This window comes from Chanos chanos, chromosome 5 (assembly GCF_902362185.1).
Source record: "Chanos chanos chromosome 5, fChaCha1.1, whole genome shotgun sequence".
Classification (NCBI taxonomy): Eukaryota; Metazoa; Chordata; class Actinopteri; order Gonorynchiformes; family Chanidae; genus Chanos; species Chanos chanos.
In genome coordinates, this window is record NC_044499.1 from 12,940,402 (window position 1) to 12,966,797 (window position 26,396).

Sequence of the window (26,396 nt, forward strand, 5' to 3'; positions counted from 1 at the left end):
CATGTAGCCAAAATTCTCAAAGAGATGTTTTAATGTACTGACTAAAAGAATTTTAACTTGTATTTTTTGAATTAAGTAGCATAAGAGAACCATTTAAGGCTGAATGTTACAATCTATCACTAATACAGAGGAAATTCTGAGATTAATATGGCTAGTAATAAAATATATTTAGAGAAACTAAAGGCATCGTTTGATTCCTAGTGTTAGATCCAATATGATGAAGCAGCAATGAGACAAAGATTTCCCCCTTGGGGAAAAATATTCTATGCTATACATTAGCGTGTATACATTTAAAAATCTGACTTGAAGAAACTAGATTGCTTCACAATCCCATTTATGTGTAATATTAGATTTCTCTCGCTCTCTCTTTCTTACTGTCATTCTCATACTTGTTCATCCACTTTAAGCCTCAGATTCTAGTTGGTCGGTGGTAACGCTTCCATTCTGCTCCCCTGCTACCGATTGGTCCTGGGATTCAGTCACCCCACCCACTATGAATGTTGGTCCACTCTCTTCTTTCTCATTGGTCGACTGACCATCTGTTTGCTTTGCTGACTGGTTAGTCAGATTTGGCCCTTCCCACTTCTCTTCATCAAGCCTGCTGGAGATGGACCAGTAAAGATGATTCTCTAGTCTAGCAGCTGCTAGTGACAGCTCTCTTGCAGAGCATGAAGGAGTGTCCACCTATTGGAGACAGACATTAGTTTTAGCTACTTTAAATCAAGTGGTGTACAGCAGTTATTTTACTCTGAACATTTGATTGATTCTAACACGATGACCGGTAAAAAATAGAAAAAAAGGGAAAAAAAACATTCAAAAAGTCTATCCAGTCTCACTGCTTCTGCATTGTGGACAGTAATAAACTAGTCATGTGTACAGCCAAAATTTCTTGCTACTGAACTTATATGAGGGCAATTAGCTAGTGAACATGATACTACACTAAATATCAAAATTCATGCATTAAGTGCTTTTGCAGTGTTGGTGCAATTTTTTACAGGGCTTCATATAAATGTAAACGAGGAGTGCAATTTTGTAACTGTAAACCTAATACTTCCACTAGATCTCCAGGTGTTATGGGATGTTATGGTGTATATAGCAGAAAAAAGCCTGATATAATAAACAGCCACTTCCAGTACCTCAAACGTGTGGTGAAACGCTCCATAATCCACATCAAAAAAGCCTTCAGCCAATGACATCATAGGGCTGAACCTGTGACCCCACAACACCTCCTCGGCCAGGTAGGAGCTCCGGGCCTGACATGTCATACCTATTATCATTTAATACATCTATCAGTCAAAACATACCACCAGAATCACGCTACAATAAACATCTGCTTAGTACAGAATCTTTTCCTAAGAGTAGTTGAATGTTCTGACATTTTTCATATCAGTAGTTTTGTTTGTAGTGTGATATGCTAATCAAGTCTTTTAAAACTGCTTGTATATGAATTGTCCACTGGCTTTAGACACAGAGATATCTGTGGATACATGGTATGTTGTGTGTCAGTTAAGTTTTGAAGTCCAAGAATGGATGTATATGTGTAGGTGTGTGTCACTGACCAGTGGCTTCCACCATGCCTTCCAGAATGACTACTATCTCAAAGTCTTCCTTCTCCAACTGGGCCTGAGACATGTCCCAGAAGGGTGAGCGAGCATCAATCTCATGAGAAATGACCAACGGAGATACCAGGAACAGTCGATCGTCGCCAGTCTCAAAACCTACACTGATGTCTGTTTGATCCAAGGGAATAAACTCACCTACAGATTGCAAGATGAAGAGAAGAGAAGAGAAGAGAAGAGAAGAGAAGAGAAGAGAAGAGAAGAGAAGAGAAGAGAAGAGAAGAGAAGAGAAGAGAAGAGGAGAGAAGAGAAGAGAAGAGAGGAGAGAAGAGAAGAGAAGAGCAGAGCATAGTTCTGTAATCATGGCGTAAACGCAACACACAAAATAGTAGCAACACTCAAACTTTTAGTAATCTGTGTTTTTTTTCTTGACAACACAAAATCTCTAGCAAAAAGTATTAACACCAATTGCATCAAATGACACATTCGGCAAAATTTGATCTCTTTATTTTGCATTTATTCAAATCTAATCAAATTTGAGAACTGGTGAATAAGTCTCAGCACAAGTAGATCTATCAGTGTGTTTCCGTCATCTTCCATGGTTGTGTTCTCTCCTCCTATCCCACAGATTTTAGAAACAGAGTCAGAGATTATGAGTGAATGCATTAGGGAGAAGGAGCTATATTAAGTGTTTTGACCTTGTCTTGTGCCTATAGTTAATCATCACAATGGTAAATGATCAAGCTACACTGCTTGTGGTGATTCTAGTAAAATCCTCTGGGAAAAATACTTGATATACCTTCATTTTCAATGATCAGTCTTAACAATAAAATTATTTTAAACATACGGAGTATTTTATATAAGTATCAAAACAATTTGCCACAAGGACACATACAAAAAAAAAAAATACCACAACTGCCATAATTACCATAATTATGACACATGTTGTGTTTATCGGGCAAAGATCTCAGGGTCTGGATTTCTGCCTTACCTTCTTGTGTTTGTTTAGACTTGATGAGTTTGGCCCTCATGTTGGCTCCAACTATGTGAGAACTTCGCAGGTCCCCCACCCTGAACATCAGACACAAACGGTCATCTCTCAGAGAGATCACTGCATTCCGCGAAAACACCAGCGTCTCTGCACGCTTATTCGGCTGAGAGATCTTTACAAACATGCACCCCACCTAAGAGAAAGAGAGAGACAGAGAGAGAGAGAGAGAGAGAGAGAGAGACAGGGGTGTGAATAAAAAGGACAGAAATAGAGTTGCAGAGAATGAACGAGTGCAGTACAGAAATATGAATCCATTCAGGAGTCTAGCATGTCTCCAGAGAGTAGTAAGGATCAGAGTAGATGACATCAGCAGGTCACGTGTGGTGCCAGTGTGTACGGTGAGGAGTGAAGCTTAGGATGTGCTATTAATACAGCCCAGACAGAAAGAGGAAGAGAGACAAATAACACATCGCACCAAAACTCTCTCTCAATCCTCTCGACTATACAACAATCCAATTACCACGCATGAAATTAGGTTTTAGGAGAAAGGGATGGCGATAAAGAAAGAGGAGAGAGAGAGAGAGAGAGAGAGAGAGAGAGAGAGAGAGAGAGAGCGAGAGAGAGAGAGAAGGGTTTATAATAATACATGTTCACACCTCCTCTGCTGCAGAAAGCACATGACTCATTAGTTTGATGTAAAATACCTCATGCTCTCACTCGTCTTATTTTAGGACATTTATAAAAAGATGCAAATGAGGAGAATTTGAAATTAGATGTATTTACCTTCCTAGTATAATACAGAGAATTGTATTTGTGTAATGACCAAAAAAAAAAAAAGGGAAAAAAGAAATTACTTTACAGTGTGTACGATTCTGTTTCCCACAGTTTGAGAGAGTGAGGAAAAAGAAACGAGAGCTATATATTATAAAAGTGATAAGCCATGGAGTCCAGCATGCTAACTCTTGACATTAATATTAATGTGTTCACCATGGAGACTCTGAGAGTTACAATATGCTAATCTCTTATATTAATATTAATAGGCTCTCCCTACAGATGCACACAGCAGGTGGATGGCAGTATAAAGATTATTGCCAGGATATTAATGACACACCAAAAACCATTGGCAGTGACTGTTTGTTTTATGCATCTGTCATGCAAACAACTGACACAGCCCAACAAAATGACCAGTAATGAGTAATAGATGCATTCAGGTAATAATAGCATGAAGAAATACATACACTACATATATATATATATTAAAAGTTTTATTAATTTCTTCATTTATTTGTTGCTAGCTTAGGCATATATATATATATATATATATATATATATATATATATATATATATATATAAATGTAGCTTTTAAAATAAATGTTAAGTCATCAAATTTGACTGAAAAGTGTGCATGTGTGTGTGTGTGTGTGTGTGGGAGGGGGGTAGGTTGTTGTGCGTGTGTGTGTGTATGTGTTTATGAGTGCGCGCGCTGTGCTCTGATCTTACCATAAATGCATTGACCATAGAGCCTAGTATGGCCTGCAGCAGCAGTAACATAGTGCCCACAGGGCACTGATCAGTGATAACACGATGGCCGTAACCAATGGTGGTCTCTGTCTCAATAGAGAAGAGAAACGCAGAGATGAAGCCATTCAGATTATTCACACACGGAGTCCATGTCTCATCCTCCAAATGATCCAGATCACCTCTACAGAGAAGGAGAGGGAGCAGAGGGGTGTGAAAGAGAGCAAGGCAGAGTGGGCAGACAAATGACTGCAGAGTGATATTGTTCTAGCTTTGCTGTTGCCTCATTCATGCCTCATTCAATGCCTTCAAAGATTCAATGTCAGTCTGAGAGAGCGAGAGAGGGAAGAAGAGAGAGAACGCGTGAAAATATCGGTTTTCTCAGGCATCCACCCAGTGAAGTGATCATAGCTCCGTGTATGTGTACATGTGTGTGTGTGTGTGTGTGTGCATGTGTGCGCATGTGTTTAAGCCTGTGTGTGCATGCAAGTACCTGCAGTATGCGATGAGGTACCAAATAGCCCCAAAAAATAGCCAGGTAACGGCATAAGCCATAACAAAGACAAAGAGTGAGCAGCGCCAGTTCAGATCCACTAGCGTGGTGAAAATATCAGTCAGGTAACGATAGGTCTCCCGCATGTTACCATGTTGAACATTACAGCGGCCATTTTTCTCCACGTAACGCTGCCTCTTACGCCTACTGCGAGCTACAGAGACAGGGAAAGAGAAAGAGGGGGAGAGAGAGAGAGAGAGAGAGAGAGAGAGAGAGAGAGAGAGAAAGGGAAAGAGATGTCAGGAAAAGGCAGAGACATTTACGACAAGGCTACCACAGCCAGTCTTGTAAAGGTCAAAAATCAACATTGCCGCAAGACGTTCTCACCCCAGCCAAACTTGCCCCTCTCCTGCCCTGCCCCCTGAATCTTCTTGCGATTTGGTTGATTGGCTTGCGCCTCTCTTGCAGCCAACTTTTCTTGGAATGACATATTGTTATCAGTGGACGGCTGGGGAGGTGGTGTTGTCTCTGTAGTTACTACATGTCCAAGCTCCTCAGACACATTAAATACTCCAGTGGAGGGAACATCCTCTGTGGTTTCCTCTGCAGGCTCCTCCCCTTTCTCTGGGACAGGAAGAGAAAGGGATTCTGGACGTGATGCGAAGGCCGAGTTTTCCAGCGCCATCTCAATCGTGCGTCTGCCCTTTATGGCACAATGTATGAATAATATAACCAACAGTCTTGGTGCAATGCTCAGTGAATGCGTTTAATTCTGAGTGGCAGTCTTCATCAGTGTCTCCAGATGTAGAAATTCCTCTATGAAGGGAAAAAAAAAAACATTGCACAAGATGATTAGATTCTGAGTACATGGAGCAGATATGATATAAATGATTTAAGAAAAACCATCACGAGGCACTCAGTGAAACAGGCACAAACATATATATAGTAGTATACATCGTACACTTAACGTACAGTTGCAGCATATTAAAGTGCACTATCAGGCTGAGCTAACAGTCATGCAACCATCGGCTCTAATCTGAGCGTATTTTTAGGTCTTAGTAAATGATCTGTGGATTGTACAAAATAAAAAACTGATTTCACCCAAGAATGTGAGTAAAGCAAAATGGAAAACAGATAGTCCATCACTGCCTTTTCAAATGAAGGAAGGATATTCATCCACATGTGTCATCACCTGTAACATTTCTATTGATTATACATATGATTCATTACCTGCTATTTAGCTCTACTGATGAACTCTCTTGCTCCTGTAGTACGTTTTAGCTAAACAGTTTATCCCACTATTTACACTGGGAAAGAAAACTATGCAGTCCATCTTAGAGCTATCTTTAGACATGTCTGTAGTAATCGTGCCTACTCACTCATCTATTAGTGCCCTCATCGTCTATCCTATATTTAGGTTCATGCATCTTTCATTCGATGGGGGTGGCTGTATGGTCAGTGTTGACACACACTGAGGAACTGAAGAACAAACAGCATGGAGTGAAGCCAATAACAGCTGTATCTTTCACTAATTCTAATTCTAATCGTTCACCAACAAACACACACACACATATACACACAAGTACACGAGCGCATGCACGTGCACACACACGCACGCACAAAACTAATTATGTGCAATGTTCTTTCTCTTGTAAAGTAGGGGAGTGGGGAATGGGTTAAAACTGAAATTAGAGCTGTCCTAAAAAGTATTTGGCACAAACTGTTCCAATAATCTCTCTCTATCTGTGTGCGTGTGTGTGTGTGTGTGTGTGTGTGCGTGTGTCTGTGTCTGTGTGTAGGCGATGAGCAGTGTCCTAACAGAGGGATGGATAGGCATATTTTCTAATTTTAGTGCGCTAGGTGGATTGAGTATCACAGTCACGCAACGCTTTGGAGAAACACTAACACTTCCCCACTGTCACTGTAACTGCCACATTACACATGCAAAGCCCCAGAACCACTGGCCCATTATGTGTGTGTGTGATGACAATACTGCTTATTAAACCAAACAATGTATTATGTATTTACAGCTTTGAATTAGCTTGACTACAGTTACCTTTGAAATCTAAATGTAGTCTACACTAATGATACTCTGTAAAATAGGGAGGCTGTGGTGCCGAAGCCACCCGCAAATGCACACAACAGCAGCAAAAAGCGCTCGTGATAACAGCATATTATGCAATGTACATGTCACATTACTACTTTAAGCCAATGAATTCGATTTTTCCCCTTTTACGAAGAGTATAGTAATACCTGATGCTTACCTGCCGCTACACCCAGCTTCCAGCGTTTGACTTCGGTATTCGTTTGTCCTACAGAGGATGTTTTGGCTTGATCAAACGTGACACTGTTCTACACAATTACTCCTGACTTGACCATCCAGTTTGTCCACTGTGTTAGATATGAGTCGACCCGATCCATGTCTGCGATGATTTTGATGGGTTAGAACGGGTGGGAGCAGCGACGTAGCTTCACGTCTACAGCCTTCAGGGCATAAAAGACAACCAATCCGAGGAGTTGGCTTCTGTTAGACTCCAAACCAGCACAAACAACAGGGAAAACCTGTAAAATATTAACCACAAGACAATTTCTGAATCCAAATCGTAATAAGGAATGTTTGTCCACAGCAGAATCTGTTGTGTGTAAAATGGAGTCAGTCGGCAACTGCGAACGTCATACTGTGGTGGAAATGGCTCGAGCGTGATTCACTGGCTGCAGGACTGTGCGCAGGTGTACAGCGACGACATCGATAAGGATGGAGAGAGGGATGCAGAAAGAAAGGAGAATGAGATGACCAGAGGCTGGATGGAGGAAAATGAAATGGTAGGGGGAGGGGCAGTGGGAAGCATTATGGTAACCTTTGATGAATGTTGTACAAAGTCTGTATAACAACCAGAGCATCGTGTGCTTTGACAAAACCAAGTTATGCAAACTAAATATGAAAGTTCGTCATTTAAATATTGCTTAATAAGCATAAAATAGAAGACAGTAGATTTCGTAATCTGGAATCTGAATCTCATCTGAAATTTGGTGTGTATTTTACATCGTTTTCTTATTTTTAGTGCAACCTTCATATCATATTGCTTGGATGCATCAAAATAGTGTTTGAATCATACGCCTTTCGTTTTTTTAGGTATCAGCGATCCCTGCCTTACTCTCACCAATTTTGAGGTAGTTCCAAATAGTTTCTTCTCGCAGTATATTTTTCTTCCTTCATTCTGTACTTCAGTGAAATGTGGTGAAGACATTAATGTGTAGAATTCAATACCACATCATTACAATGGACTATTTTCTGTGGAATATATGTTAAAATGGTTTAGGTTTTCACGAAGCAGAGCTCAAGATGCCACAACATCAATCTGAATAGTTCATACAAATTTTAAAAAGTAATGAAACACAGAATCAAAACAAAATGGGTTGTAAGATTGGACATCAGAGATCCGAGGCAAGGGAATAGAAAACTCCACAACAAAATATAAAACTGTCCTGTTTTTCAAATAAAGCTTCTTATATGATTCAAATGAGTAAAATCATTTAATCAATCTTGTTTTCCCCAAGTGTAATTTTTGGCTGCTGATTAAAGCCCCCTTCTTGACTTTGAGGCCTTTGTGGGTGTGTGGTTCCCACGCAGATGCTGCGAGGGCTGCTGCTTTAAAACATTGTATATCTAGAAATGACCAAAGACCCTTCCAATAGACCTAATAATCATTATCATTTTATCTTGAATGCCAACTGCGTCTATTTTGGAGGTACCTAAACTAAACACATGGAGGCAGCAGATGTTTAGAGGGAAGCAAATGTGCAAAGCTCTGCCTTGAGGGCATATGCCTTAGATTCAGTGGCTCCTCGCAGTACTCAGCCTCAAACAGCTATTTGGGTTATAACTATTTCATATGATCTGCAAAGTCCAAAGTAAACCATATGTTGTTCCTCTATGTTTTTAAGCTAAACAGGTCACAATAAACTCATGTTGCTACAGGGATACTGTCTTTATAAATAAGGAATAATGATCCACTCACACAATTCTAATTACAGCAGTTGCAGAGATTAGAATATTGAAAATTGCATGCATAGAGTAGTGATTTTGGGCGATGTCTTCTCCCAGCACGCACCGCAGTAGTGTTGTACGTTTCATAGAGAAAGATATGTTTTTTAAAAACTCATCAGTATGAATGTACAGTAAGAGTAGTGGGTTTAACATATTGCCGCAACGTGTCACATGATGGCACGTGTGATGTCAGCAACGAAACGTATGAAGTATGCATGTACATACAGTAGGCTACATGCAGGCAAACGGACGCTGGCTTTCGTCCTTACTGTAATCACCTCATAGTTAACCGATGGTAGATCTGATGGCTCTACGTTTAAATCATTTGCAGAATAAACCACCAAACGTTAAAGGTGGACCAGTCTGCTACAAATCATTCGTTGAATAATAACCTGTACAGCTTTATTTTTCTTTCTCTTTTTTCATTTCTCGATTTCTCGATCTGAAGTGGACGCGGGCACGGAGGCAGTGCTAAAAGTCTTAGTAAACCACACTGAAAAGTCCCGCCCTGTCCTCGTAATTTATGGGTGGTCTGGTCCGTAGGCTGGTGCTTCGTTCGCAATGAGCTACACAGGATCTACATGAGTCGTTCGGTTACTGAAATCCGGTTTGCTAACCTGTGCCGTGTACTGTTTACTGTTAGTCTTTACTCAGTTACTCTTACCTATCTGCAGTATTTACCCTAGCTAGATACCCGTCGCCACCTTAATGCCTCCAGCTTTCAAAACCAACTGAGGCCTCGAATAACCTAATTGTTGCACCGCTGGCCGGACCGTAAAGATGCATCCGATTCTGCGACGTCTTCTCCTTGACGAATGTCAGTGTTGGGATGCAGAAAGTAAGAGGAGCTACGAAGACCTGTTCGAAAAGTTGGACACGAATAAAGATGGGAAAGTTGACGTCGCTGAGCTGAGAGCGGGTCTCACAGCTATGGGCATAACATTCCGCAAAGGTGCTGCTCAGGTATAGACATCACGAAACACCGTTGTCATTGATAGTGTCCTGCTGAATGTGGACTTCTCTGTCCAAAGGATATTCGTATTTTACGTTAAAAATATGAAGTATGATACGTAGAATAGTTAAGGTAATTGCAGTTTGATCCGAACAAGTCATCTATGCATTCCTTGACCAGTTTAATCGGAATTTAACAGCATTGACCTGGACAGTTATGTATTTTCTCCTATTTCCATTATCGCTAGTATAGTGTTTTAATTTGTGGCGTAGAGATCCCAGCACTGCGCCAGTCTGAGATGAAAATTTTCCGTTTCTCATTGAAACCCGACTATGTGACAATTTTGCCTGGAGGTTAGGGGGCAGGTAACTACATGTTGTCTAGCAAGAACACAGGGGATTGGACTGTCATCCTACAAAAGTTTGCTGTTAGCATGTATATTCTTTAAACAGTTCTACAATTTGTTGCAAAGATGAATTAGGGGGAAGTGTTAGAGCACAGTTAGAGGGAAGTAACTTGCACAGACTTGCTGTGGTTTGGAAATGAATGATCAGTATCTACTGCTTTGGAAAGACTTTTTTATTCTGTTGAGCGCAGTCCACTACACAGCGTAAGGCAAACAGGAATCCTGTTCCACATAACAGTATGCATTTCGGCTGTGAAGCTACAACCTGGATTTTCAAGCATTCTATTAAATGTGTGATCACTGTGAAATAGCTCTACTCCTCTGTTTGAACACAAGAGAAATAGTTTTCTTCAACAGACATATATTTGCCATGTGCCTATGCTGATTAAATTTGTCATTTTGTCATGTGGCTTACACATTTCATATGTGCCATGTGATATTAAAGAGTTCTTTCAGACCAGAATTGCCATTCCATCTCAACAAATAGACATGTCACAGCATGAGATAATAATGAGATAATAATAACTCCTGTCCTGTTCTTACATACATGTGACCTTATTTTGTTTTTTTTTTAACAGAAAATAGTTGCTTCTGGAGACCAAAACAAGGATGGCAGCCTTGACTTCAATGAATTCTCAAAATACCTAAAAGACCACGAGAAGAAACTGCGTCTGGCATTTAAAAGTTTGGACAAGAACAATGATGGTACCTCTAGTCTCCCAGAAAACACCATATCCATTTTTTAAATTGTTCACACGGATTTGTGTTTGTATCATGAGTGGATAAACCTGAAAACACTGTATCTGAAATCTCATTGTATTGTCATGACCTTTCCCTGTCAGGTCGGATTGATGCCTCAGAGATTCAGCTGTCCCTGGGAGAACTGGGTATTGATATTTCCAAGGAGGAGGCTCGAAAGATCTTACAGAGGTTTGTCCTTTGAGTCATTATTTCACCACACGGAATATCAGACCTGTTTTCTTACAAGGGTTGCAGGAGCATAAAACTGCATTCAGTTATTTTTACTGAATGAAATCAAACAGCTAAAATGAAGAACTAAAAATGGCTTTTTTAATACTACAGTTAAAGAAATGTGAGAGGCCTAGTTGATGTCGTGTGAATTTCCTCTCTAGTATTGATATTGATGGCACAATGACTGTGGACTGGAGTGAATGGAGGGAGCACTTCTTGTTCAATCCTGCCACAAACCTTGAAGAAATCATCCGATACTGGAAACACTCCTCGGTGAGTCACTAGGATAACAAACATTCACTTTCTGTTCACATCTTTGTTGGAAAAAAAAATGAAAGACTTAAAGACGCCATGATGATGTGAGGGAAATTTCATTTGAAATTTGACAGCTAAAATAGTTGAGTTCTTAGACGTGAATTTTGTCAAAAAGCTCAAATTCAAACGCATGATACTTTCAGGTTAGGATCGTTCATTGTTTGTTTCTTATTTTAGTTGTTTCTCTGTTATATTTGCTTGTATGTGCTGTGTGTATCATTCTTTAAGACTATGAGTTTGTGCCTCTCATAGTGCATTAGCGTGTGTGTTCAGTGGCTGTTCTTTCCTGTGCGAGATTGCAGTGTGAGATAACACCCTCTCTGAGAATTCTCTGGTTCGTGTGGTCTGTCCTCTTCTCTTTAAGCAAGCAAAACTAGTTTTAACACACACGGCTTGATTCAATAGTGCTCCTTTAACGAGTGTATTGAAATATGTGTTTTCATCCCATTTGCAGCTTCTCTGCCTATTTTAGCTGACGTTCTGTCAGAATGCAAATCATGCAAGCATATCATTTTGCATTCTGTATGAGTATAAAAACAAGGCGGAATTGTGTTACTTCACCACTGATAGACTTGAGCCTGCTTAATATCTGAAACCATATTAACATGTACTGTCTCTTATAGAATTCTCAGCCCTATTTCTGTCGCTAATCACAGATCCATAGGTTGTTTATTAATCTCCATCTCTCTGTGTTAGGTGCTTGATATTGGCGACAGTCTTGCCATTCCTGATGAGTTTACAGATGAGGAGAGGACCACGGGAGTGTGGTGGAGGCAGCTGGTTGCAGGTGCAATGGCAGGGGCAGTCTCTCGAACGGGCACAGCCCCTCTAGACAGAATGAAAATTTTTATGCAGGTATAACGCTGGGTTTATTACACAACATAAAATCTATCTCTTGATCCTGCGCAGTATTATTTGGAATTTTACTTTGCTGTCCAAAGTAGAGTAAAAAGAACGTTACTGAAAAGTCTAATATAATCCAATGAAGAACGTTCATCAGTTATCTAGATGACTGGAAACCCTGCTCTGAAATGTTGGTAAAAATTGCACCATTTGTACTTGTTCAACACTTATTTTGTGACATAAGCAGTTATATAGCTGTCATTTGATTTGTAGGTTCATGCATCCAAGTCAAACAAAATCAGCCTGGTTGATGGCTTCAAACAGATGATCAAGGAGGGGGGATTTACGTCACTGTGGCGAGGGAATGGTGTCAACGTCTTAAAAATTGCCCCAGAGACAGCCATCAAGTTTATGGCCTATGAACAAGTAAGGGGACTTCAAGGTAACTTAAAGTGCTTCTTATGATGCAAACCTTCTTTATGTGTATAGAAATACCCCTTTGTATGCAAGTGGAGATGCATAAATTAAGGTATTTGACACTCTGTTTTGAGGTCATGGAAAACCTCTTGTATTAATGATCACATCTGGATAATAACCAACATTTTACAAAAAGTTCTCCTCCCAAAGCCCTCATGGCTCTTTCTTGGTTGATTTTTTTTAAACATCTCATTGTATGTCACATAATCTGCAGTAGCATACATTTCGACTTTAAGAATTATAATGTTACTGCTTTTAACCTGGCCAAATAGTGCCCATACCTGACCTATTTCATTGTCCCTAGTATAAAAAGCTTCTGTCATCGGATGGGGAGAAAATACAGATTCACCAGAGGTTCATGTCAGGATCACTTGCTGGGGCCACAGCCCAAACTGCCATCTATCCCTTGGAAGTAAGAAAATATAACATAATCACCATTTTTATAACAAAGGGAATCAGAGCCTTAGTCTTACAGTAAGAATGTCCAAGAAATGAAAGTAAACTTTGTCACCAGGATGTTTTCATCGTTATTGTTGAGTATAAGAATGAAATATGGTCTCATTCTTATCCTATGCACCACTGGTCCATCACTTGTTTCATTTTAATTCTGCCAGCACCTGGTACTTTTTGTATAGCTGGCGCTCACCTCAGCAAAGTAGGACCTAACTAGATGCACTGAAAATGTCAATACTTGAAGAATGTTTGTGTAATGAGTTTTTTTTTTCCTTCTTAGGTCATGAAGACCCGACTGGCCCTGAGAAAAACTGGCCAGTATTCCGGAATGTTAGACTGCGCCAGAAAGATTCTAAAAAAAGAAGGACTGAAGGCTTTCTATAAAGGCTATGTCCCCAACATACTGGGCATTATACCTTATGCAGGGATTGATCTAGCTGTTTATGAGGTACACAAATTTAAGTGATAATCCAGGAATAATTAAAGGTTGTGAACATTTCAGTCATAATTGACGCAGTACGATTTTCCTTGGTTTTGACACTGTTTGGCATGTTGATTAATAATGATACAATTACTCAGTATAAAGCAGTCATGAGAATAATGAGATGTCGGAGAGATTGTGGAAGGTTTGCTGACCCCTGGATTATTTTATGTTTCAGAGCCTAAAGAATGCCTGGTTGTCGCGTTATGCCAAAGACACTGCTAATCCAGGAGTCACAGTTCTGCTGGGCTGTGGGACTATCTCCAGCACGTGTGGGCAGCTTGCAAGCTATCCCCTTGCTTTAGTGCGTACACGGATGCAAGCACAAGGTAAGTTTCTTGTTGCCATAGTAGCAGAATGTCTCCCATTATACTTGTTCTTCCTTATTGTTAAGCGATGACAAATTTTCAAGGAGAGCATAATCAAGTATAGCCGGTGTGTATGATACACTTTCAAAAAGTGACGCTTTGTCAGTCGTGAGATGAACTTGTGGTGACTTGTGGAGGCCTTTTGATCTCTCTTGCTCTTAAGTCATTTGATGCCGGAATGACGTCGCAATTGAGTATTTTTGTATTTTATAACATGACTTCACAGTTTACACATTTTTTTAACCTCAGAATAATCATTGTTTACTGCTTTATACCGTCATATATCTTTTGTTGCAGTAGCATCTCAAAATTTCTCTGTTGACTTTTCAGCCTCTTTGGATAAAGCTGACCAGGCAACAATGCGCTCCCTGTTAAGCACCATCATAGCCAAGGAGGGTTTCTTCGGAATGTACAGGGGTATTCTCCCCAATTTCATGAAAGTCATCCCTGCAGTTAGCATTAGCTATGTCGTTTATGAGTATACTAAAAATGCACTGGGAATATCTTGAGGAATAGAAATGCATGTGACATGCTTTACTTGATTAAAAAAAAATTACATTTAAACATCTCCTATTGTGCAATATCATGATATGATTCTAACTGAAACCAGACTGTTGAATTTAATAATATGATAAAAAAAATTTTAGTGTACGCACAATGAAGAGATAGCTACTGTAGGTGATTCTTGAGACCAAAGTTCAGGTATTTATCCACAGCAATAAGAGAGGCAAACATTGTACTCTACAATGTTAGTGAATGTACCGCGGTTTCTGTGTTGTGGTAAAAGTTAGTCTTGTGCAAGGTTTCATATTGTTGTTAATATGTGTGTTCTACTGGATCACTGCTTATGGTTTTGTTTGTTCAATGTGTTTACAGTAGCAAATAATAGTGAAAACTTGTATTTCTGGTTTATTTATAACTAAAAAAAATTCATCAGGACCAAGTCTTTTCTTTGTAAATAGTTTTTCCCTGGCACCCAACCTGATCCTGGAGAACCTTATGGTTTCAGTCTGGCATGCAAAAATTGTGGCCTACATTGTTTGAATGAAACATGCATACAAGGTAGCTAGTGTTGTCGGCCGGTGTTGCAATACTGTGATGAATGGGGTGCCTTAAGCTCTTGTCATCACTCCTGTGAAATGTAATTATTACTGCAATTACGCTCTGTTGCTGTGTGGGAGAGAATTTAATTAAGTAATTTTTCATATGTATAGGACAAGAGCATATCTTGGAAGTTATCCTCTTTTAAGTTGTGGAGCCACCAAAAATATTTATGTGTGTTTGTGTCCAGCAGGATCACCTCTGATCACCTCTGTTTTGCCAGTTCCTGGCCAGGAAATTATTCTGAATTGGTTGACAATTACAATATTGCAATTGTCTCTTCATCAGTGGAAGACACAATTGCAATGTTGTAGTTGATATATGAATGTCTTGTTAATAGGCAGGTAAGAACCATACTTGATTGTCCTCTGAAGTTTAATGGAATCATGTGAAATAAACTTTGTCTGTAAACTTTGTGTCCTACTGTACAATGTCTTTGCCTTCAGAACAGTGAACAGTATTCAGGATATGAATTAGTGTATAATGCTTGTATGAAAATTGCAAGACCTCTGTAGGTTTCTTGGCTTTTAATGAAAAGTGTCTTCATCTAGTGGTAAATGCCAGAGGTGTAAATAGCGATCATTCATCTATCATTTATCTGTTTATTTAAAAAATGCAGCACTGCAGTCCTGTTGTCAATATGGACAATTCATTTCCTTTTGATTCAGTCAGGTGATCTTTCTGTGGCACACAGATAGACATATAGTCATTTACAATAAATCATTAGAGAATAATAAATAATAATAAGTGAATAAGTCATTACATATCAATGAACTGGAGTTTCTGTTTCAAAAATCATGATGAAAAAACAAAAAGAGGCAAATGAATTTAAGGGTCGATTAAAAAAAGTAACACAATGTCTTACTGGTGTAACTAAATGAAGCTCTGTTTCCTCAAAATAACAACTAAAACAACCTTGATATAAGAAGAGGGAGCTAAAATGAAATAGTATTGCACTTTTGTCCTTTGACTTCTAAGTAGTTGTCTACAAAAGAGTGGTGTTTGATCATTCTTAAGAACATTATGTAAAGAATAATGTATAAAGTTACACAATGGAAATTAATCTTGTTAAATCCCTTGAAAAAAATCCAAATCTGTGATTTTTCTAAAGATCATACTTGTCACAGAGATTTCCCCAGGACAGAGCCAATATGGTGTCAGAGGAGGGTTAAAAACTAATCCGTTTATGTTTGTTTTACAGTTTTATCCCAAGAGGATATCTGTTACCAGATGTTGACAAAGAACATTGTAAAATCTTGAAATGAATTGTTCATATTATGACATTCTGAAAAGTCAAATACAGTATCCGTACTTTGATGCTCGCCAGATGAGAAAGGCGGTGATGAAAGTGCAAAGAACAGCAATACTGGTCTTTGTGTCTCAGTTTAATTTGGACATATATACTGCATCCAGAACTAGAAATTCAAAGATGTTTTAGAAGCAGTTTATGAATGACTACATCTGTCTAGGCAAGAGTGACATCATCATGCCCTACAGAGAAAGGTGAAAAGGTGAGGAAGTGTCTTCCAGGAAACAATTCACCATAAACGGCTCAAATCACTTGAAAATCAGTTCAGCAAAACACAACAGGCTGTTATAGGGCAGCTCATAACTGCTAGTAAATAGACATATGGATAGACATTGTACTTTTGGGGATTAGACATTGTACTTCTTAATCTATCTCAGTGCTCCTCTTATTATCCTATGAATATTGCATAACAGCAGAGTCCAGGAAACATGGTGACGAACAATTATTTTTCCTAACCTTAGCTAATTTTGATGACCTCCTTTTTTTGTACCTTTTGTATAAATTTATAACAAATAATTTCACTTCTGTTCTCCAGACGTCGTCATGTTCTCTTTCAAGGAGGTTAAGACATTTATACAAAGTACCTATTACGCCATGTCCTTGCTTCATGTCCGAGTCCAGTATAATAATTTTAACAGTAAGCTGTATTGCTGGTCACTGGTACATGAAAGCGCAGTAAAAGTTAAGGAATGGCACACAAACTTAAATTTATTTCAACTCTATTAATTATGCCTTCATGAAGATTTCTTGAATTGTAAGTTAGATCGTCTTATTTTAATTTAAATAAGTATATTAAATTCATTTAAAAGCAAGTGAGTCAGTCAGTCCACTGATTAAACAGTGAGCACAATGATCCAGTCCATTCAGTTTTATCGCTGGAGGAAGATTTTGCACTTGTTTGCATTCTTCAGCAAACACCATGGTAAATTTCACGCAAACGATTTTGCATGAAAATGCTGAAGTGTGGTGAACGTCTGAAAAAAAAATACTAAGCCCATAACCGTAATATAATATGCAATTAGACTACGAAATATAAAGGAACAATATATTATTATCATAAAGTAATTAATAGATATATCTATTAATCCAAGACGATTCCTTTTAAGGGGGGGGTTAAGGGGGTTCAAGCACACTTGTGTGGGTAACAACAAACATCGCTGTTACTTCCACCCTAGAAACCAGATTTGTGTGTATCGTTTAGAAAACAGACAGTCTCAAACAGCTGTGTCTCTAGTAAACAGTAATCATCACCGGTTCACATTTCAGGACTTAACAACAACGATGAAAAAGTACAGCAACACACGATCTCCGGACTTTTATTTTGGCGGAATTATCTGCAACCATGTTTTTGGAGGACCGTGGCTCGTTGTCTCTCATTGCTTAGCCCGAAATAATTCTAAAATTAAGATCCAAGGTGAGTCGTTTATATGTTTTGTCAGCGTAGCAATCTGATACTTCAAGTGTCTTTTGCTAATCAAATACTGCTGGATAAAGATCATTGTCAACATGGTGTTATTGAGCAGTTAGCCATCTCTCTCACCAGCTGGCTCACGCTAGAATAGCTAAAAATATTCTTGTCTATGCAGGAGCGGAAAAATCCAGGGTTATCGAGGGGTGAAACACTCAGCTGACTAATAATTACGTTAGTTTTATTTGTTTTAGCGCCTCTGTTTATCTCGATCTTCTTAATAATACTAACGTCGATAGAACAGTTCAAATTAGCGGTTCAAGGCCAACCCTAGTTGAATTGGTGTGGTATTGTAGAAGCCTACTGGTTTACCCGATGTCGCAGTGACTGACTTGTTGATACTTAAGTGGGCGTTGTGCGAACGCTTCCATTTCTGGCAATTTGTCAGTTACTTCTGGCTAACTTGCAGAGCTAACACTAAACCGACTGCCTAATGTTAGCGATTGCAAATTACTGACACGTCATGGTGTTTGTCGTTTGTAAATATCATGTTATTTGTGCCATTCAGATATTAAAACAAACGATTTATCTTTATTTGTCATTGTCTAAAAGGAAACTGTATAGCTGGTCAGTTTGCTAATTTTGTTCGTAAGATAGCGACGATAAGCTAAAGAGAGGTAACCTCCTTTTGAGATAAAACTTGCTGGTTTAGCGTTTACATTCACACGATATGGTTTTGAAAGGTTACGCTTATGTTTTGCTACGCCGGTAATGTGTTTTGTATGATATTTTCCGGAACTGTAGCAAGTTTCACTTAAGTTTTTTTTATATATATAAATTGGTTTCAATCGCTGAATAGGGGTCTTAGTGAGGTATTTTCTTAAAAACAGTCAGGAATATGGTTTACATAGCTGCATCGACCCTTGAGAACGCTGGAAGATTTCTCTTTGTTTTTTTGTTGCTGTTTTGTGTTATGAAAAGACGTGTCCCAGTACTCGTGAACTTGTTAGTAATATCAATGTCAGTCATTCCTTTAGACCTTTTGTTTTGCTACAATTGTACCGTGTTTGACACGATATTTTCCTGGAATTATAGCAAGTTTTACGTGGTTTATTTACAAATTGGATTCAGTCGATAAATAGGTGTCTTCTAAAAAACAGACAGGAATATAGTTTACACTTACAACTGATTTGCCTGCTGAGGACGCTGAAGGGGGTTTTGTTTTTGATCTATTTCAGTACTTTTGGACTTAAGTTTGTCATATCAGTGTCAGTCATTTGGCACACGTGTTGGTGTTTAGCGAGAAATAAGTGATTTATGCTTTTTGTCTGTATGTATAGCCAGCTTGCCTTTTCTGTTTCAGGGAGAAGTCATGGGCAATACTAGTGACAGAGTGTCTGGTGACCGCCATGGGGCGAAAACCCATCGTTCCGACAGTGGTGGGAGCCATAAAGACCATGAACCAAGCAAAATGGTAGACAGTACAGATGACCCCAATGTCTTCAACACCCATGGTCCAGAGTCAAAGGTATCAAGACAAACTCTGCTGTTTGTTCTGTAATGTTTTAGAGGGTTGCCTTGTGCTAGCTTTTTGAAATCATCGTTAAGTTTTTTGGCTGATGATTATTTGTCTGAACTGTAATTTATTGTTTGGATGTGAATGCAGTTCAGTTGGAATAGTCAAATTACACTCTACTCACTGACATGCTTTTTCAAAAAGGAGCTTTTCACTCTTTGTAGAAGTGTTTTGTATTGAGGTAAGTGTCTTGCTTGCTTAAGGCTCCAGGCGAGAAGGACTTCACTCCAGACCTGGAGGACATGGTGAAGACAGGGTCTCAGGCGAGGCCCACTGTGATCCGCTGGGCAGGGGGTGGGAAGGAGGTCTACATCTCTGGCTCTTTTAACAACTGGAGCTCCAAGATCCCTCTCAACAAGAGGTACACTTTAGTATGGATCTTTTGCATCAGTTCCCTTATGTAATCTTAATGACTGTATGTGTTAAATATGAATTGCCCTTCTGTGCATTATACTGATGTAGTATTTTGTGACTCTTCAACAAATAGTCCTGTAAGCAGTCATTTATCTTTGAGGCATTATCAGTTTAAAATCAATTGTCTTTGTTATCATGAGAATCTGTACTACACTGTGATACAGTCAAATGATTGAAGGTATGTTTAATTATGCATTTCATTCCTTCTTGTCAAAGCCACAATGAGTTTGTTGCTATCTTGGATTTGCCTGAGGGAGAACACCAGTATAAGTTCTTTGTTGATGGTCAGTGGGTTCATGACCCTTCGGAGGTAAGTACACTTTTGATTTGATTTGAAAGATCCTATCGCTTTACATCAACATCTAAGCTCAAATGTTGAAAAGAACCTAACGTTTTACCTGTAGAACAAGTTCTGTTAATGATAACGATGACATCACTCCCCATAGCCCGTGGTAACCAGCCAGATGGGCACCATCAACAACCTGATCGAGGTAAAGAAGTCTGACTTTGAGGTGTTTGATGCCCTGCAGGTGGACTCTCTGGAGTGCTCTGATACTTCAGGTTAGCGACAGTGTTGCCATAGACTGACCAAAGATTAGCATTAGGACTGATCAAATGAAGTGTAAATCAGAGCTGAGCAACAAGCGATAATGTTACATCTTTTTTTTTTTCACTCAGATTTGTCCAGCTCGCCTCCGGGTCCATATGGACAAGAGGTCTACATGTTTAGACCAGAGGAACGCTTTAAAGCCCCTCCTATCCTTCCTCCTCACCTCCTACAAGTCATTCTGAACAAAGACACAAACGTATCTGTGAGTACTCTTAAATGCTTCAGTAATGTCTAAGAAGTCAAGTGTATTTCAATTTTTTATAGAATCATTAATGGAAAACCATGTATTTGTTTGTTTGGTTTTTTTTTGTTTGTTTGTTTTAGTGTGACCCTGCTCTGCTGCCTGAACCCAACCATGTAATGCTCAACCATCTTTACGCACTGTCAATAAAGGTATGGTGGAGCCTGCTGTCCATGCTGGGACTGTGCAGTGGTCTCTGAATCTTACAGCCTGTGTTCATGACCCTAGAGATTACACATTAGACATATGAAAATACCATACGGTTCATTATGTGGTTTCGTGTTAAGAGGGTGGGAAAAAAACCCCTGACATGTGATCAGTCTCTCTCTCTCTTTTTCTCTCTCTTTCAGGATGGGGTCATGGTTCTTAGTGCCACTCACAGATATAAGAAGAAATATGTCACTTCTCTGCTGTACAAGCCCATCTAAGCTTCTGAGTCATCTGGGCAGCATGTTTGTACTGTATTGTTTTTGAGTTGTCACAAATAGCTGAGATTGCACTAAAAGTCAGTTTACAGTGGTTCTGCAGGCTGAATCTCATACAGTGATGGTCTTTGGGTGAGTGTGCTCCTTTGACACAATAATGATTTTATTTTTCAAGCTATAAAGACTATTACACTGTATAAAACCACTCAAGTGCAGCACTTAGCGATTGCAATCATGAATTTCTAGAACACTTGGTTGTAAAGTTTTATGTTTATTTTATTTATTTATTTTTTTAAAAAAAGGTTCATGTACACATCTGGACATATCACCAAATGTAGCCTTTGGGTGGTCTCTTTTATTTGAAAGTTTTTATGAGGAGGTGTAGCTCCCTGATGTGAATGTCAGTGAAGGTCAGTGCTCCTGAGTGGTATATACAGATACATTGGATTAGAATCTGTTTTCTTCACTCTTTGTTTATGTAAGCACTTTCAAAAGTCATGTATGAATGTGAAAAAGGGTTACTTGCACACATTGTTCTTTTAATGGTCTTTTTTTTTTTTTTTTTTGGCAGAGTTGGAGAGGCAGAAAGTTGTTTTCAATGCTGTGTTTTTCACACTCCACCATGAAATGGTATTCATAAGTCATACGCAGAAACACATATTAGAAAGGAGCAACAAACAAAAAGGGAATCTTTTGGAATTTATAAGAAAATGCAGTCTGAATAGAAAAAGGGCTGAATACAAAAGGTAATAAAACAGGAAATGTAATCGTAACCATAGCCTGTTTAACCGTGACTCCTGTATCCTACAACTTGAAAGTTCTCGGGCGTCTGCCGTCTCTCATCCGTAGAATATCATAAAGTTCAGTAGAGATGGCCTGCATATCAGTTAAACAGAAAACGAAGATGAGTTTGAGCTGAAGTCTTTTTCTCAGTTCTACTTTTGCCTTTTTACAACATAATGCAAGCAAGTTAGCATACAAGTTCATAGTGAGCTGGGATGTTCATAAATGAGCTTAAAAACTATGCAGAGACTAAATCTTGTACTGTAGCCTTCTGTTGAACAAGGACTACAATGTTTCTCACTTTATTTTTAAAACTGTCAAATAGCAACGTATCTGTTACTAAAATGTGTATATCTATACATCCAAAGGTTCGTTTAATGGTACCGTGTGTGTGTATTGGTGATGCTTAGTGGCATATACACATTTTACAATATGGATCTAATAGCCATTTGGTCCGTGTTACTTTCTGAAAGGGCAATATTTGAGATTCTGCATTGTGAAGTACGATGGCAAATTTGTATGTGAAATGCTATATATATATATACATACACATTTGTTTTTAATATTGAACATGTCATTAGACTCACAAAAATGTATGACAGTGTATTTAATGGATATTTATATGACTGCTGTTTTGTTTTTTGTGATTGTAGATGCTTGATGTGTGGTTTTAGACAAGTAATTTATACGCTGAAAAGTGGAATGATGCATTCAGTTTGGAAGTTGTATCCCCAAAAAACAGACTGACTAAAGAACTGATCATGATGACAGAGGAATGGGCGAATTTCTGCCTGTTTTGAAGTGTGATATTTACTGAAATTCCTTTTGGAAATTTCCATACACTTGAACTTTGAGACATTTTTTAAAGTGATGCAGTATCTTTTGTTAAGCCATAGAAGACTGTTTGTTTTACTTGTGTGAAAATAAAAAGGGATAGCATTTCAGTTTGTCACTGATATTTGCCTCCTGTGTGTGATTAAAATGAATGTGAATGAGAGACTTGAAAAGGACACCCAACCATTTTAGTTTGCAAACTGGTTATCAGAAGACCATGTCTGAGGCCTGTTTGATCCGGAGAAGACAGAAACTTTCCCTAGACTATTTCTTCCATTGCTCACATCTCTGTACGGCCAGTCATCATTTCCTGCTTTAGGCACCCAAGATGCCAGACCTGGCACAAGATGGACTGCAACAGATGGTGTCGCCATCACTGAACTTGGTTTGAGGTTCAAGTGGTTTTTTAGGGGTTTTTTTTACGTGTAGATATTGAATATAATTTTTGTTCGCTGACAAATAAAATGCGAGAGTCGAGAAGAAATTTGAGACAACAACGCAGCTGCATTTGTATTTGATTTGATTTATTTATGTTTAAATCCCCGCAGCCCTCGTCTTAATGTCAACATATCGTGCACAAATTGTCAGCAGCTTCAAATACACTCCATAAAGCCTAGTATCTGCAACCTTTTACCCCATCACCACACAATTAACATCTGTAACGATGACACCATATCACTCCTCAGTTATTTACATATCGTACAGTTTTACGAGCCAACGCACTGATTTCGCTCTTATAGTACCTCCACACCAGATAACACACAGAGAAGCATTGATTACGCTCATTTTCTAGACTCATCTTCCTACAAACAAAAGTTTGGCTTTGGTATCTTCTTTGAAACATTTCCAAATCAAATTCTTATTTTCCAAAAGACAGGCTCAATACAGTTTTGTATTTGTTTAGGGGTTTTTTTTGTTTTGTTTTATTACATTCGCTTGGCAAATAACACAGAGCCTAAATATCAAGGAGCGCAAACAAGGCAACATTTGTGGGCTTGAACATACGTATCTAGGACTGACTAAAAGCAACGGCTTCAAGAGTACATTTTTTTTCTTATCTCGTACGAGAACAAACTACAGTTGTCCTTCAGCTTAAAGGCAAGAAAAGTAAGAAAGTCAAGAATCTTGTAGGTTCGGTTCCTCTGTGAGGATTTTAGGTAAAGGCAAAGTCTACTGATAGTTTGATTATAGCGTGGTGTGAAGTAATGTGAAGCATAAGTGAAAGCTAGCCCAATCTGATATAGCATTATAACACAGAATGCTGATGACAGTGTGTTAAGTATACTCAAAGGCAAAATACTAAAACTGAATAAATGATGGTTAACATCAAAAACCAAATCAAACATTGGCTATTGCACGGCTACCCAGATATCAAAACTTTGCATAACACGCAAATTTTGAATGTATTAACTACATACACACACACACACACACACACACACACACACACAGAAAAAAAAAACCTCGTGATTAAAAGCTAGCTATATACAGCACTGTAATGCAAAATGTACAGTAGCGACACACAAAAGCGAAGAAAACACCTATGCTTGTGACTGTTACTGATATGATATTAGTAACACTGGTCCCACCAGTTCTCTGCCAAAGTTTGTAACCTTCATTTGAACATGAATAGAGAGTATAACATTACCAACACTACGTCTTCCTGAATCAAGACAGATACTTTCAAATTCATTTGCACAATTGATTTTCTCCTTCATTTGCATAATCTCAATTTTTTACATCACAGTGCATAAAAATGGACTGTGAATCATTCTTATTTTTTTTTGGTCCTAACACCACAAAATGCTCCCCCTACAGGAACCAGGAGCATTCAGTAAAAGATTGTGTTCCGATGTCTAACAGTTACCGTGTCTCTGGTTTACTCTCCATGAGCTGCCTAAAAATGATTTCAGTTTGTATTCTTATTTCTAAGAATTCAAACCGAGCCACAAAAAAAAAACAGGAAGAGTAAAAGCTCAAATTAACTCTCGTCAGTCTTAACGCCACCACTGCAGTCGACGCTGTGGGTAAGGGCGATCAAAGGGTAATGAGTTCAAACTTTGGCGAGTATTGGTGATCTTCAACTCACAAACACAGGTGTCGTTTTTCCCTTCCTCTACCTTCGCCATGCAATACTGTCTAAGAACAACATTTCATTTCAGTCAGTAGTATGAGATTATAATAGGCATAATATTGCTCTGACAGTCATTAAGCTTCACAACATATATCAGTTTCCAGTGTCAGGCAAAAGAAGAAAAGCTAACAGGACTTCAGTGCTCAATGCCATTATTGCACATGCTCATCTCCACTCCTGGAGCTTAAATATGCACTTGTTCATTCAGTGCTTAAATATGCACTTGTTCATTCAGAACTTGGAGAATGGCTTTCAGACCACTCCTAGAGTGTTCCCCAACGTACGCCTTAGTTTGTTCGGTTTCTGTGAGTTGTTTGCCTACAATCCCTGAGGTTATCAAGGGGATTTTTAACGGCAGTAAATTCTTTTGCAAAAGTGTCTCTAACAGTAAAAAGCCACACTGAGAAAAAAAAAGGCTTTCTTCCCCTGTGGCAGCAGAAGTTTGATAGGTCATTGGTGCTCTTAGTAATGTACAGTATGCATATTTGAGTGTATACCTGTCTTCTCACAAATAGTGAACTAACGCGTGTGACTAGATTTCTGATCCTTTATGGGTTACCACAAAGAGGAACGCATTCTGTGGTAAGCAGGACACACACTGAAACACCATCCAGAAGCTTGTTCCTTTTCACAAGGCAATTAAATAAGAAGAGTCTCTTTTCTCAAACATCAAGGAGAGGGAAAAGCAAGGAAAAGAAATGAGAGAGAAGAGAAGAGAAGAGAAGAGAAGAGAAGAGAAGAGAAGAGAAGAGAAGAGAAGAGAAGAGAAGAGAAGGTGTAAGGCAAGGTGTTGGAGGGATCTTAGTCTTGCTGGCTGGTTTAACATGAGACCACCTGGAGAAGGCACTCCCTGCCACGTTTCTTAGCGGGCCGCAGACTGGCTGTTTCCGCGGTGGTCTCAGAGGTCGTAGGGCTCACGAGACTCCAATCAGAAGACCCGGTTTTGGCACCTTTGACGTCTTTACCTGGAGGAAAAAGACAGAGCAAAAAATTTTCCTGTTTTGTCCTTGCATACATAATATTTCTGTATTTGTCACCCAAGGCTGTTTTTCTGTTAGGAGGAAAAATCCCAAAGCATTTCGAGAACTGTTTAGGTGCACAGTTAGGCATTTCAGTAGAAGCATACATCACAATGAAAGAGCATTTTTCATGCTTAAAAGAAGCATGTTTTTCTAGAATGTTCATATGTCAGACATGATTAAGCCTCTAATATGATTTACATTTTGAATGTTTTTTTGAGGATTATGATTGCAGAAGTTGGCAGTACATGTCAGTGATTGTTAATGAAGAGTTTCAACCATACTGCATTCATTCCATATCAAATGATCAGCTAGTCATCAAAGAGAGGGAAGGAAGGAAGGTATTTGAAAACACTGAGAGAGACCCTTGAGAAATGTTGATGGTGTAATGACAAAGCAGTTAGATAGGACTTGGTGCAATCCACAGGCAGAGGACTAGAGAGACAGGCACAGCACAGCACAGCACGGCACAGCACAAATGAAACAGTTACCATGGCAAAGGGAGGAAGAGGAGGAGCTTAGGGAGGAAATCCTGAGCTCATTCTTCTGGATATGCTCAGAGAGTGAGAGAGAGAGATAGGGAGAGAGAGAGCGAGAGTGAGAGAGAGAGATAGAGAGAGAGCGAGAGAGAGAGAGCAGAGGAAAGGAGAATGAAAGAGGAGCGG

The 26,396-nt window shown here is 39.0% G+C and overlaps 4 protein-coding genes across 4 annotated transcripts in view; 2 read left to right on the forward strand and 2 right to left on the reverse strand.

Annotated features, from left to right (window-relative positions):
* Positions 1–402: 402 nt before the first annotated feature.
* kcnj9 (potassium inwardly rectifying channel subfamily J member 9) lies at positions 403–5,247 on the reverse strand. Its single transcript, XM_030773251.1, has 7 exons — positions 4,950–5,247; positions 4,563–4,776; positions 4,052–4,253; positions 2,551–2,743; positions 1,560–1,757; positions 1,137–1,267; positions 403–684 (listed from the first exon to the last, which is right to left on the reverse strand). Exons 1-7 carry the CDS (start codon positions 5,245–5,247, stop codon positions 403–405), a joined length of 1,518 nt encoding a protein of 505 aa, XP_030629111.1.
* Positions 5,248–9,390: 4,143 nt separating this feature from the next.
* On the forward strand, positions 9,391–14,386 carry LOC115811923 (calcium-binding mitochondrial carrier protein SCaMC-1-like). Its single transcript, XM_030774340.1, has 10 exons — positions 9,391–9,573; positions 10,547–10,673; positions 10,811–10,898; positions 11,102–11,213; positions 11,952–12,110; positions 12,372–12,524; positions 12,880–12,987; positions 13,309–13,476; positions 13,688–13,838; positions 14,208–14,386. The coding sequence occupies exons 1-10, from the start codon at positions 9,391–9,393 to the stop codon at positions 14,384–14,386; spliced, it is 1,428 nt and encodes a 475-aa protein (XP_030630200.1).
* Positions 14,387–17,633: 3,247 nt separating this feature from the next.
* Positions 17,634–21,149, forward strand: prkab2 (protein kinase, AMP-activated, beta 2 non-catalytic subunit). The gene is made up of 8 exons (XM_030774456.1): positions 17,634–17,701; positions 19,059–19,223; positions 19,475–19,632; positions 19,902–19,995; positions 20,132–20,246; positions 20,364–20,497; positions 20,620–20,688; positions 20,887–21,149. Exons 2-8 carry the CDS (start codon positions 19,068–19,070, stop codon positions 20,962–20,964), a joined length of 804 nt encoding a protein of 267 aa, XP_030630316.1. The 5' UTR covers positions 17,634–17,701; positions 19,059–19,067; the 3' UTR covers positions 20,965–21,149.
* Positions 21,150–25,531: 4,382 nt separating this feature from the next.
* Positions 25,532–26,396, reverse strand: part of LOC115812175 (myomegalin) — a 37,445-nt gene continuing 36,580 nt past the window's right edge. The window contains exons 47-48 of the mRNA XM_030774661.1: positions 26,223–26,277; positions 25,532–25,677 (exon numbers count right to left, since the gene is read on the reverse strand). Coding sequence (XP_030630521.1) covers positions 25,532–25,677; positions 26,223–26,277 — 201 coding nt within the window. The remainder of the gene's footprint in view (positions 25,678–26,222; positions 26,278–26,396) is intronic.